Raw genomic sequence first — 14313 nt, 5'->3', positions numbered from 1 at the left:
TACCTAGCACACAGGAAGATGGCCATGGTTTTTGGAGGTCATTGGAGTCCCAGAACATAACAGGAAGTGTTTTTCAGGCTAGTTCCTTGGGCATAACCATCATCAGCATCTTCATCAATGACTTCCATTTTTCGCAGATCAGAAATGGTGATGCCTACTGATAATTGCAAGTGCACGATCGTTCCCAACTCCTCAGAAATGTAGCAGCCTGTGTCCAAATGCAACAAGACCTGGAAGACATCCAAAGTTGGGGGAAATAAGTGGCAAGTAACATTTACGCTGTTCAAGCGCCAGACAATAATTATCTCAAACAGGACAGAATCTAATCATCTGCCTTTCATGTTTAATGGCATTACCATCAGTTAAATCCTCACTTTCTGTACTCTGGGAGTTACCATTGATCAGAAACTGAACTGGGCTAGTCATATAAATACCGTGGTTGCAGGGCCAGGTCAGAGGCTACGAGCACATAACTCACCTCCAGTATCCCCAAAGCCTATATACTATTTAGAAGGCACAGGTCAGAAATAAGGTAGAATACTCTCCAGTAGGCTACATAAGGGCAGATCCAACAGCTCACAAGAAGCTTATCAATACCCAGGACAAAGCAGCCCACTTGATTGGCGCCACATCTACAAAATGCATTGCAGTAACTCAATAAGAATCCTCCAAGAGTACATTCCAGATCCGCTATCTTTACCAACCAGAAGCACAAAGGAAGCAGGAACAAAAACAAAGTTCCTGGAAAAGTTCAGCAGGTCTGGCAGCAGCTGTGAAGCTGAAAACAGAGTTAACGTTTCTGGTCCGGCGACGCTTCCTAAAGGAAGCAGGTACATGGGAACACCATCACCTGCGATTTCCTTCCAGCCTATTCACCATCCTGATTTGGAAATACATCGATGTTCCTTCACTGTGACTAGATCAAAGTTCTGGAACTCCCTCCCTAATATCGGTGGCTGTCCGTACAACCCACGGACTGTAGCATTTCGAGCAGGCAGCTCATCACCACCTTCTCCAGGACAAATGAATGCATGCCAGGAAAGAATAAAACAAAGCACAGCCAGTAAACGGCTAAGGGATAATAGGGAGCAAGTGGAGCTGAGACTGAGATGAGATCAGCCATAATCGTATTAAATGGCGAGCAGGCTTGGGAGCTGAATTGCCTACTCTTGATCCTAATGCTTTTGTTCACTGCACTGCCAACTCCACTTGGATTTAATCACCAGAGATTCCATCACATGATTTCCTTCTATGAGCCTCGCCACCGAGTTTTGTTTTCCCAAATCCGTATACAATTTTATAACAAATAAAAATCATAGTGTTCCACGAAATGAAAATGAAATGTTTTTAATACTCCTAAAATGTTTCTCTGGTGTTGCGCTCAGTAGGTTAACCTGCGTTATTGAATTGGTCAGGCATTAGGTAATCAGGGAGGTTTGCCAGGTTACTAAAGTTTGTCCTTGGGTCTAGTTTGCTGCAGCTCACCCCACTGACAGGCCCCCCCCACTCTCACTGCAAATAAACACAAGGCAGCGCAGCGACAGCCGCCGGCAACAGAGACGTGAACGTGCCCAGTTCCACTGCTGCCTGACCACGCCTCTCTGCAGCTAATGGACGGCCGGAATAACCAATCGTAGCCGTCAGCGGGCGGAAGGGGGCGGGCCAGAGCCATGACATCAGAAAGAGCGATGTGAAGGTCTGGGGTGTGAATGTTTCGCGTTCTGTGAGCGTTCCCTTCGTAACTGCAGGTGAGGACATTGTGTGCTGTTAGCGACAGGGATCCCTACTCAACCTGAAAATTGCACCTTGTGCTCCATGCCAAGGGGCTCGCTTCTCAACTTATACATTGCGCTCTCTGCGAAGGCGATCGCTTCTGAAATTGCAATTGTGCTTCCTGTGATGGGAGTATCTTGTCAAATTGCACAGAATGGGAGGGGCAGCCCCTTCTCAAACTGCATTATCACCAAATTTCTAAAAGTAGACAAACCAGGAACGAAGAACTACTTCGTTACTAACTTCGATTCTTGTGTTATTTGAATAGTTAAACTGTACATATATTCAAAAACGATTATGGAAAAGCTTGCGATCATTTATTAGTTTTATGGACCGTGGCGACTTTGTTTCTGTTTGCGCTTCGCACTTTCACTGTCAGCGGTTGACATGACAGTTGGCATTGTTAGCTGTAAGGGAGGTGCATGTGGATTAGATAAGGTGAATGAAACTTAATGTAGAGAAGTCCGAAGTTATCCATGTCAATGATTTCGCACGGCAAGTCCAGAAAAAGACGTAGTACATTTTATTAATGTCCCCCCCCCAGCAGTTCCATACTCTTGTCTTCTGCGGGTTGCTCCCAAACGCCGACCATCAACTCTGAAAGGCGTTCTTTGGTCAGCCCAAAACTTGACGTCTTCCAGGCCATGACTTTGACCAAGCTGCAGACTGCCATATTCCAAGGTCTACCATTGCCTGCTGAGGGATGGACTAAAAAGCTTTAGAACAACTTTATCAAATGCAAAATGGAGGAATGTCAGAGCCTAAAGGTCCCCTCATGATGTAATGCAAAGAGGTGCTGAAAACTGTAAAAGCCTCTCAGGCACTGTGTTTGATGTGTTAGGAATGTTGGAAATATTAGCTGGAAAGGTACTGAATAATATGCAATACTGATAAAAACTGATTGCTGTTTGGATTTTACATAAAGTGCAGAAGCTGTGTAATGTATTTTATAATTTTTATGAATAAAGTATTATATAATTTTGGGGTAAAAAATCTTAACTGCCCTCTGAGAAATTAGGGTTGAGCAGTAAATTCTGACCTGGTAAGCAGTACCCACATATGGACATTAAAAACGTTCCTAAAGGGGCACAGGAGCAGACATACTAAGCAGTAACTTGTGGAGGGAGTTTTCACAAGTGGATGACACTGTACTCTGTGCCCTCAGGAGACAAGGAAACATTTCCTGCCCCTTTGAGAACCACAAACAGACTAAATAAAAAGTAATAGTGTGGAGCTGGAGGAGCACAACAGGCCTGGCAGCATCAGAGAAGCAGGAAAGCTGACGTTTCGGGTGGGTAGCTCTCATTCTTTTCTGTTCTTTTATGAGCAGGAACACCTGCTCCCTGTCTACTCTATCCAACAAGCTCATGATTTTGACAACCTCTGAATCTAGTGTGCCTGTCAACATTTTTCCCTCAGCTAATACTGCTAAAGAAGCAGATTATTTGGTCTGTCATCGCTTTGATATTTCTGGAAAGTTATTTCAAACCAGAGAAAAAAAAGTTTGCCAATGGAGGAAGTGCAACCACCAGCTGTAGCCACATTAGCTTTCACCAGCTTAAACTGTTCCTGAAGGAAGGAGATGGTTCCGTTCTGGTGACAGGACTTCTTTAACAGGGTTAGTTGACACGTTACTGTGTGGATTCCACTACTAGATTTAGAAAAAGTGAGTGCATCAATCCTTGAATCTTCAGTTGAAAGTCTAGAATATGATCATAAGAAGACACAAAAGGAATAGACCATTCAGCCCATCAAACATGCTTGGGCAATAAATAAAAGCATAGCTGATCTGAATTTGGCCTGACTCGGTTTTCCTGTCCTGGGGAACCTAGACACACTTCCAACTTTGAATATGTTCAACAACCCATGCTTCGCTGCTATCTGTGGAAGTCACCAATGATCCTCTGAGAGAAGGAGTTCTTCCAGATCTCCCTCTTAAATGGGAACCCCTTATTTTTAAACTGTGCTGTGAATTTTTCAATTCCTTTAGGACAGGAAAAATCCTCTCCATATTTATCCCAGGGAACTCTGTCAGAATCTTGTGTTTCCATGAGATCATTTTAGTTCTTCTAATGAATACACCTTTAATGGTTTCATCCAACCTCAACTATTTTATTTCTTTTAAAGTGGGCATTCCCTGACATCCTGCAAGACCAATAGTTTTCGCTGCACAGTCTGGTTACAGGCAACTGTGAGTACCCTTTTTGCAGATTCCCTGGCCCGCCAGCATCAGCCCTATCCTTCAAGATCATCCCCTAGCTGTCCAGCTCCTCACTGAGACCCATGACCGTGGACATATTTGGTCTGTATGGTGTTGTGTGACTGCCTGTAGACCCAGCAGTGGACAACTCCCCTGGCTGGCATTGTAGGAACTAGAGTTGCTGGCCATTTTCCCTCCTGTACTATAAATTGTTGTGATCATTTGAGATTTGGCCTTTTGTGTTTGTCTTGATAACTGCACAATGAAATTATTTGGTAATATGTCTTTCTTTTCAGCAATAATAAAATATGATTTATCCAACTATTATAACCTTGGGTAACATTTTTAATGGGCCACTGAAATACTCTGTGGCATTATCCTGAAAAATGTAGGGATAATTATCTGATTGACCATAAGACATAAGGGCAGGAATAGGCCATTCAGCCCATTGAGTTTGCTGTGCCAGTCAATGAGATCTGATTAATCTCAATTCCATTTTAGAACATAGAACAGTACAGCACAGTACAGGCCCTTCGGCCCATGATGTTTTGTATTATCCTACTCTTTCCTGTTATTCCTCCTCAACCCTTGATTAAAAATTGTCTGTCTCAGCTTTGAATATGCATAATGATTTAGCCTTTACAGCTATTTGTGGAAAAGAAATCCTCAGTTTCACTGTCCTTTGACAGAAGAAATTCCTCCTCATCTCTGTCCTAACCAGGCACCTTCTTATTCCAAGATTACTCCCTCTGGCCCTAGGCTCTCCCATAAGTGGCAGAGTCCCACTTATCCTGCCTATAGTCCACACTTTTGCCTGTGCTACTTTCAAGCATTTTGTAACTGTTGAACAACTTCAGGGGTTGAAGTTCCTCAAATGCAGTGCCTGAGTCCCCATACATAGCTTCCCTGCACTCACACCCTCCCATCCCTGATCACTGACCAAATTTTTAATTTTCCAGAATGAGGGTCATGACTGGCTCCTGGAGCAAAGTGTCCAGTTAACTTGTCCCATCTCTGATGTGATGCAAAGTCTGCAGCTCAGACCCCAGCTCCTCAACTTGGAATGAAAGTTCCTCGAACTGTAAATCTAATCCAAAATCATTTATTGCTATTGTACTAATTCCATCCCATATGGACAACATGCAAGTTGCATGTTGTCTTGTGTCAGTTGTAATTATTTAATTGTTCATACAATAAAAAAACTGAAGCAAGCTTCTCTAGTTTTTGAGATAACAAGGTGTGGAGCTGGATGAATACAACAGGCCAAGCAGCGTCAGAGGAGCAGGAAAGCTGACGTTTCAGGCCGAGACCCTTTGGCAGTTCCTACTACTTCTCTAGTTTTTGTTCGTGTTCCACTTGATTAGGTTTAATTTAGGTTTAGTTTTCCATTTAAGCCTGCACTATTTCAGTAACAATGCTTTTCTTTGATTTTTGTTTTACACACAGGGACTTGTTTTGTGAGAACAATGTGTAGGCTGTTTCTCATTGAACCTGTTATTGCCCTATACACTCTGCCTAACATGGCAGATGAACTCTTAATGCAGCAGTATATTTATCGCAGGATATGGACAAGGGAAACTAACAGCAGCTATGTTGGGAATGAAACTATTTCTTACTGCTACCAGAACCACAGTGACCCTGTGTACATCCAACAAGAGGTCAGTATCTGCAACTGATGCCCTAATAAATTACAAAGTGTAATTGTAAGTAACTTTCCTGAATAAAAGTTATATTTGTCATTTCAAGATGTGGTACCTGCTTATTAGTAATCATTTTTAAATGACCTTTGTTTTAATTAAACAATCCATCTTTGGGTAGAAAATGAAGTATTTGTAAAATGAAAACAATTTGAATTTTATAATACAAAAACCGGAAGAAAACTGTGCACTGAATGCAGCATATGCTGTGGGTTCTGACCACATGACAGCTATACCGGAGAAAACTGACATTTCAGAACTAACCGTGTCTAGAGACAAGCTGTTACAGTTGTCTATGACATTGATATCTATGCAACAAAGTGGTAAATTGCCAGGTACCCAATTACCTAGGACAATTGTAATCTCGCCTATCAGTGCCCAATCAGTCTGCCTACAATTATCAGTAAAATGATCTACATTGTCACTGACAATGCTGACAAGCAACATACACTCACCAATAACCTGCCTATTAATGCTCAGTTTTGGATCTGCTAAAAACACTTGGCTGTGGATCTCAACAAAGCTTTGGTCTGAACATAAATAAAAGACATGAACGCAAGGAGTGAGATGTAAGTGTCTGCCTTTGACATTAAGGGAGTCTGAATACAAATTATAGGAGCGATAACTCTCTTCTGGATAGACACATTTAGCTCAAAAGAAGGTTGTGGTTGTTGAAAGATGATCATCTCAGCCTTGTTATAGTAAAGTCATGTATACTGAATTCATTGGAGTTCTTTGGAGAAATAACATAAGCTGTGGATAAGGGGGAAGCAGCAGATGTATTTTACTTGGATTTCCAGAATATGTATATATTATATATATTGCATTTGACAAGGTGTCACATCATATGTTGTTGCAGAAAACAAAGTTCCATGGTTTAGGGGTAACACAGTGGCATGGATGGAAAATTGAATGGCTGGCTACTCCGCTTGCTGTTAATGATGTGATTTTTTTTGGTTGGTAAGTTGTAATAAGCGGTGTGCAATGATGAAACAGTGCTTGGGCGTCAATTTCTTACATTTTATATGAATTGACTTGGATGAAGGGACCGAATCTATGACGGTCAAACTTGCTAGTGACACAAAGATAGGTTGGAAACTAAGCTATGAAGTAGACATAAGGAGGGTACACACTGATAGGTAGGTACATCTGAGTAGTCAGACATCTGAAAAATGGAATATAATGTGGGGAAATGTGAAATTAACCATTTTGGCAGAAAGAATTAAAATAAACTTTCACTCATTGATGAGAAATTGAGGAGCTGTGAGATGCTGAGGGATATGTTTCTCTGAGTGCATGAGTTGCAAATTGTTGGTACACGTAGGGTCATTAAGTCTTCAACAAGTAACCAGGAAAACAAATAGAATTTAATTTTTGTGCAAGGGGATTGTAATCAAAGGTAAGGAAATTATGCTTCATTTATACAAGAAACATGGGTAGGCCTTATACAATTAATGGTAAGGCCTTGGGTAATGTTGTAGAACAGAGGGATTGAGGGGTGCACGTACATACTTCTTTGAAGTTTGCAACTCATATAGACAGATGGTTAAACAGGCGTTCAGCATGCTTGCCTTCATTTCCCAGTCGTTTGAGTATAGGAATTGGGAAGTCAATGTTCGGGCTGCACAGGACATCGGTACGGCTTCTTTTGGAATACTTTGTCCTGTTCTGGTCACCCACTTATAGGAAGGATATTATTAAGCTGGAGAGGATTCAGAAGAGATAAAGCAGGATGTTACCAGGTATGGAAGGTTTGAGTAGTAAAGAAAGGCTGGATAGGCTGGGACTTTTTTTTTAACTGGAGCACAGGAGGCTGAGAGGTGACCTTATAGAATTTTATGAAATAATTAGGGGTATGGATAGAGTTGTCTTTTTTCTAGGATGGGGAATTTCATAACAATAGGCACATTTTTAAGGTGAGAGGAGAAAGATTTTAAAAAAGACATAAGGGGTAAATTTTTTACACAAGGCGTGGTTCAGGTACAGAACGAACTTCCTGAGGAAGTGGTGGATGTGGGTACAATTACATTGTTTAAAAGACATTTGGATAAGTACATGAATAGGAAAGGTTTGGAGGGATGTGGGTCAGGAGCAGGCAGGTGGGGCTAATTTAGTTTGAGATTATGTCTGGAAGGGACTGGTTGGACTGAAGCGTCTGTTTCCACGTTGTATGGCTCTACACAAGGCAAGAGACCTCGTCTGGAATATTATGTCCAGGATTGATCACCTTATTTAAGATTGGAAGTAAATGCATTGGAAGCTGTTCTGATAAACTTTGTTAGAGTAACATCTGTAATGGGTGGGTTGTCCTATGAGTAAAGGTTGGACAAGTTAGGCTCATCTGCTGGAGTTTAGAGGAGTAAAAGGTGACCTGATTGAAACATATAAAATCCTGAGAGATTATGGTAGATGGATATGCTAAGGATGTTTCCTTTCGTGGAAGAGAGAGTCAGAAGTGAAGAGGATTTGTTTCTCACTGAGGGCCGTGAGTTTTTGGAACTCCCTTCCTCAGTAGACAGCAGAAAAAAAGTCTTTGGATATTTCTCAAAGCCAAGGTAGGTAGAGTTAAGCAAGGGGTTGAAAGATTATCAGTGCTCAAGAGACCCGGTAGCTTGCTGCTCCTCCTAATTTGTAAGTTTGCACAGACTCCTTTCCCCCATCATAAGAAGTGAGGATGTTTGCTGATAAATATATAATGTTTAATTTCACTTGCAATGCATCTGATACTGAAGGAGTCCATAGCAGCAAGACCTGGACAACATTTATGTTTGGACTGATAAGTGACAATTAACATAGATGCCACACAAGTGCCACACAATGAACAATCCCTACAAAGAGAATCCGACCATCCACCCCCTTGATATTCATTGGTATTACTATTGTTGAATTCCTCACTATCGACATCCTGGGGTTTATCATCGACCAGGAATTGAACTGTACCATCCATTTAAATACTATGGCTACAACAGCAGGTCAGAGGTTGGGAACTTTGCAGAGAATAACACATCTCAATCTCCAAAGCCCATCAATCATCTACACAGGATACACATCAGAAGTGTGATGGAATATTCCCCACTTGCCTTGATAAGTAAATTTTCAACAACATTCAAGAATCTTGACAGCATCCAGGACAATGTGGCTCACTAAACTGGCACTCTACCAACAACTGAATATATTTACTCCCTCCACCATAGAACATAGACTATAGAACAGTACAGCATAGGAACAGGCCCCTTGGCTCACCATGTCTCTGCTAACTATGATACTATTCTAAACTAATCCCATCTGCCTGCCCTTGACCATATTCCTCTATTCTTTGCCTGTTTATGTGACTGTCTCAATGCCTGTTAAACATTGCTATCCCATCTGCATCTACCACCCCCCCTGGCAATGCGTTCCAGGCACCACTACCCGATATGTTAAGAAAAAACACTAATAGGCCCTGAGGAGATAGTTGGAGCTGCCGATGCTAGTAGATCCTGATGCTGTATGATCTGGAACACGCTTGTTTTGAGGACTGAAAATTTGATTTTGATCTTCCCAAAATGTAATTCGAGGAAGTTCCTGCTGTAATAATGTTATATATGAACTTTATATCAGATTTATATGTGAAGATACTTGAAAAATTCATCAGTTAAGTGATTATAATTGTGTTTCTCATGCCCAAGGTTTCTTTGGAATATGATGTCTCTGGTATTGTGGGCAATAATGCTTGAGAGGCTTTCTTGCACCACTGAAGTCTGTTTGTTTGGTGAAGATGCTTCCATAATAAAGTTAGGGAGTTCTAGGATCTTGACAAAGAAACAATGAAGGAACAGTGAGATGTATCCAACTCCTAGGTCATGTGTGAATGGGAGGGGAACTTGATGGTGGGAGAGGTTGAGGGCCTGGTAGGTGCTGCAAGTGATGCCTTGTGGATTTGGTTTGTTGCATCTCGTTGAAAGTACTCATTGTGGTCACAGTAGAAGGGAGAGTGGATGTTTAAATGATAGAAGAAATGTCACTCATAGAGTTCTGTGAAGATTGGTGTTGGCTTTCTTAAGCATTAGTCATATCCATTCAGGAAAATAGAGATTATTATCTCACATTTTTGTCTCTTGTCAATGATGAAAATTTGGAGAATCAGAAAATGAGCTTTGCCCAATCTGTGACCTGTTCCAGTAATGCCAGTACTTTTGATAATAGCTCGTATTCATATTCTGATCAGTGGTGACCTCCCCACCTCCCTTCTCAGCATGTCGGTAGTGAGGATGTTAATGATCATCCTTGCTATTCAACGTCCAGGGGAAATGATTCAGACGTTTTACTGGAGCTTAACGTTGCCTAACTATTGTGGAGCCGATGTTACTTTTCACTCAACAACCCAAGCTGTTGCTGTCCAGGCTATTCATGAAAATCTAAACTTATGAAATAAGATTTCTTGGGTGTACAAATCCACAGTGTGAAAAATATGTCCCAGTTTGATAAAAGATGTATCCCCTAGAAAGAATGCATATTATTTTTGATCATTGTCTGATCAATGGATAACACACTGATTAACCAGACATTACAGGTGTCAAATCACACACCAACCTTGTGAAGAAGTAAAATTAAACTGAAGCAAAAGCAAACAAACAAGCCATATTTTACCAACTTATTGTACATATAAACATATTGCACTTATATAGCACCTTCCCTCATAAGCTACATTATATAACTATATGTTAATGGAGATTCAAAGTAAAACAGAAGTCTGAAATAATTTTAATGTGACAACCAATGATTTCTTTCAATTTTTATCAAGGATTTTTGGCCCAGATCTTCTGGTCTATGGGCATTGGAGACTGCACCCACCCAGAAAGATGGTTTACAGGATCCCTCAGATGTCCTGATGCACTAACTCAATGGAAATTGCTCAGGAAGTTTGAAATTCTGATGAACAATTACCCTGTTCCCCAGGAGCCTATGAAAATGTCTCTGACTCTCAGCTAGAATGGAAGATTTTGGACAATTCTAGTTTCCTTACCTGAGTAGTTATGCCCAAGAAAAGTTAAGCAGAAAAATTCTTATCTAACTCCAGATTAACTATACAGTTGGCATTACAATTACTCTCAACCCCTGAGCTTCTCGACTCTCTCCCACACCAAGACAATCCGACTCCCCTCCCCAGCCGACCTATTCCCATTCCAGCTGCCACCCTACCCCCTTCCCGATATTCAAACTCCTTTACTTACCAAAATACAACAGCAGCTGTCCCTAAAAACAAAATTGGTGTGCTTCCTTTGTGTTACTGCCTCTGATATTTGCTCCACTGAGTTCATTCTGAAAGCACGGGGAAGATGTTTGACAAAAATTGGGGAAAAGGTAGAAGTGTATTTTTCTGAGGGTCAGAAATACGATTTCCAGTGATGATTGGAAGATATAGACCTTTGAATTATTTTTAAAATTACTGAAGTTTTGAATGTCTTAAATATTGTTTAAAAAGGTTTAACTTGTGATTTTCTTTAATTCTTTATTTACTTTCTTTCTTTTAGGTTGTCCAGGGATTATCATCTCACTTCTTTCTGTACATGACTTTGATTCAGTTCCTACCCAACCTCATCGTTAGCTTCATATTGGGCTCATACAGTGATCAATATGGACGCAGAATAACTCTTCTCCTCCCCTCTATCGGGGCTCTGATTACCAGCTTGTCTTTTTTAGCCATGACCTATTTTTCTTGGCCTATTTATTTTCTTTTTATACCCACTGCACTAAGTGCATGTTTTGGTGGCTTCACAACTATGTTTGGAGGAGCTTTTGCCTATGTGGCAGATGTGAGCTCGAGTGAGCACAAAAACATGCGCATGGCATTGCTGGACATGATTGTTGGCCTAATGGGTGGCATAGGGATGCTAACATCTGGACACTTATTAAACGCTTTAAGCTTTAATTGGTTATTCTTGATTGCCTCATTGATTAATTTTGCCAATATCATGTATATTATCTTTTTCCTTGAAGAGAGCGTCCAAGTGTCAAGAAATGGGCAAAACAAAGGATCAGGCTGCGGAAAATTCCAAGAAATATTCACTGGAATTAAAAATCTATATATTAGTTCTAATTTTAGCAGTCGTGTTCAACTTGGCCTCATGCTTCTTGCTTTTTCAACCTATGCACTTGCTTCATTTGGTTCTGGTGGGCTTTTTACGCTTTATGAATTGAATGCGCCTCTTTGTTGGAATGCGGTGCTTATTGGATATGGCTCTGCAACTGGACTAATTTCATTTCTTACAAGTTTTCTGGGAGTGACTGTATTTTCCCGTTTTCTTCAAGACCATTTTATAGTTCTTATTGGGATATTATCCCTTGCTGGAGGAATGATCATGACTATCTTTGCCAAGACTACACTGTTCATGTTTCTGGGTATGTTAAACTTTAATATTCTTAAAATGAAATGTGACTGGAATTAAGTATTTACATAATGAAATCAATCAGGTGGCTAAATAAAAAGGAACCAAATTTCAAGATTTCGTTAAAGTAGCCCCAGTTCTATTATGAACCCAATTATTATGTAACTGCTTGTAAATTATATGTCAGGGGTGGGGTTTAAACAAAACCGTGATGTTTTAAGTGTTATTGCAATGTTTCAAATCACAAATAAATAAATGCTTATTCTTTATAGTATCCACATAATTCCAAATTGATTTAGAATAGGCAATAGTTGCAAATTGAAACTTTGTTCAATGATGTAGAAAACAGGGATTGCAATAAATCTCAGAACAAAAGGCTGGGTTAGATTATATTTTCACTCTGTTATTAGTACATTTTTAAAAAAATAATTGACTGCTGATGCAGTGGTTAACCATATTATTTAACTGTAATTGGATAAGTATTTATAAAAAGAGAAGGATATGACAGAAGGCAGGAGAAATAGTTTAGAGGAAATAACTTCAGTCAAGCATTAGCAGAGATATTTATAATGCAAAAAGTAAACTAATGATTATTGCTGACTAAAATTGGCCTCCATTCATTTACTGCATCAGTGAGCTTCATTGGCCTAATTGATCGATGACATGCTCCTCCTTGAGAAAAATGGAGCAATATCAGACCCTGGCCATGGCAGACTCTAAGAACAGCACCTCTTCTTACAATTGGCCACCTTGCAATTTTCTGTGTTCAAATTTGAGTTAAATATTTTTCAGGTCATATCCTCTTGCCCCTTTTTGCTGTGAGTTACTGCTTTTACTTGTGGTAATGATTCTCTTGACTCATTTTCACCTCCTGTAGATAATTTTTTTCACTTCTTTTAACCTGCTATCCCTTTTATTTTCCTCCATTTTGTTGTCAATTATTTTCTCCTGTTTTCACCCAATAGTATACTTTCCCAGAGATAATGGGAACTGCAGATGCTGGAGAATCCGAGATAAGTGTGAAGCTGGATGAATGCAGCAGGCCGAGCAGCATCTCAGGAGCACAAAAGCTGACGTTTCAGGCCTAGACCCTTCGTCAGAGAGGGGGCTGGGGAGAGGATTTTGAAATAAATAGGGAGAGATGGGGAGGCGGACCGAAGATGGATAGAGGAGAAGATAGGTGGGGAGGGGATAGGTCAGTCCGGAGAGGACGGACAGATCAAGGAGGCGGAATAAGGTTGGTAAGTGGGAAATGGAGGCGCGGCTTAAGGTGGGAGGAGGGGATAGGTGAGAGGAAGAACAGGTTAGGGAGGCGGGGACGAGCTGGGCTGGTTTTGGGATGCATTGGGGGAAGGGGAGATTTTGAAGCTTGTGAAGTCCACGTTGATACCGTTGGGCTGCAGGGTTCCCAAGCAGAATATGAGTTGCTGTCCCTGCAACCTTCGGGTGGCATCGTTGTGGCACTGCAGGAGGCCCATGATGGACATGTTGTCTAAGGAATGGGGGGGGGGGAAGTTAAAATGGTTCGTGACTGGGAGGTGTTGTTATTTACTGCGAACCGAGTGGAGGTTTTCTGCAAAGCAGCCTCCCCTTCCCCCACTGCATCCCAAGACCAGCCCAGCTCGTCCCCGCCTCCCTAACCTGTTCTTCCTCTCACCTATCCCCTCTCCCACCTCAAGCCGCACCTCCATTTCCCACCTACTAACCTCATCCCTTGACCTGTCCGTCCTCCCCGGACTGACCTATCCCCTCCCTACCTCCCCACCTATACTCTCCTCTCCACCTATCTTCTCCTCTATCCATCTTCGGTCCAACTCCCCCTCTCTCGCTATTTATTTCAGAAGCCTCTCCCCATCCCCCTTTCTGATGAAGGGTCTATGCCGGAAACATCAGCTTTTGTGCTCCTAAAATGCTGCTTAGCCTGCTGTGTTCATCCAGCTTCGCACTTTGTTATCTAGTATACTTTCCCATTTGTTCTAACCTTCCCTAGCTCCCCCTTTCCCATGCTTCTGTTCCAGCATCCTTCCATCTACAAAGGATGATGGTCATGGCAGTGAAAATATCTAATTCTATTTCGTTCTCAATAAGTGCTTCCAGATTCATCAACCGTGCTGGCATCACTTTTATTTTTTGCTTTTCATCTTTTCTATCTTGCTTTCCTTTTTGTCTTGTAACTCTTTCATTTTTGTCTTCTCATACTCATGGATTTTCCCTTACACTCAACCCCGCAGGCTCTTGAGTCAGTAGGGTTCATATGGGCCAAATGTATTTCACT

General features: G+C 41.2%; 1 protein-coding gene across 5 annotated transcripts in view; it reads left to right on the top strand.

Moving 5' to 3' along the window:
• Positions 1-1661: 1661 nt before the first annotated feature.
• LOC125453500 (lysosomal proton-coupled steroid conjugate and bile acid symporter SLC46A3-like) overlaps positions 1662-14313 on the top strand; it is a 34413-nt gene continuing 21761 nt past the window's right edge. Inside the window, exons 1-5 of one of the 5 annotated variants that reach the window (XM_048533187.2) lie at positions 1662-1748; positions 2939-3064; positions 3901-3964; positions 5420-5631; positions 11184-12051. In XM_048533187.2, coding sequence (XP_048389144.1) covers positions 5440-5631; positions 11184-12051 — 1060 coding nt within the window. In that variant the 5' untranslated portion in view covers positions 1662-1748; positions 2939-3064; positions 3901-3964; positions 5420-5439. Of the gene's footprint in view, positions 1749-2938; positions 3065-3192; positions 3392-3900; positions 3965-5419; positions 5632-11183; positions 12052-14313 lie in introns of all 5 variants that reach the window. The other 4 variants (XM_048533188.2, XM_048533186.2, XM_048533189.2 and 1 more) reach the window with 4 other exon arrangements.

This window comes from Stegostoma tigrinum, chromosome 6 (genome assembly GCF_030684315.1).
Source record: "Stegostoma tigrinum isolate sSteTig4 chromosome 6, sSteTig4.hap1, whole genome shotgun sequence".
Classification (NCBI taxonomy): domain Eukaryota; kingdom Metazoa; phylum Chordata; class Chondrichthyes; order Orectolobiformes; family Stegostomatidae; genus Stegostoma; species Stegostoma tigrinum.
The sequence above is the reverse complement of the archived record's forward strand: the minus strand, read 5'-3'. Positions and strand labels throughout refer to the sequence as shown.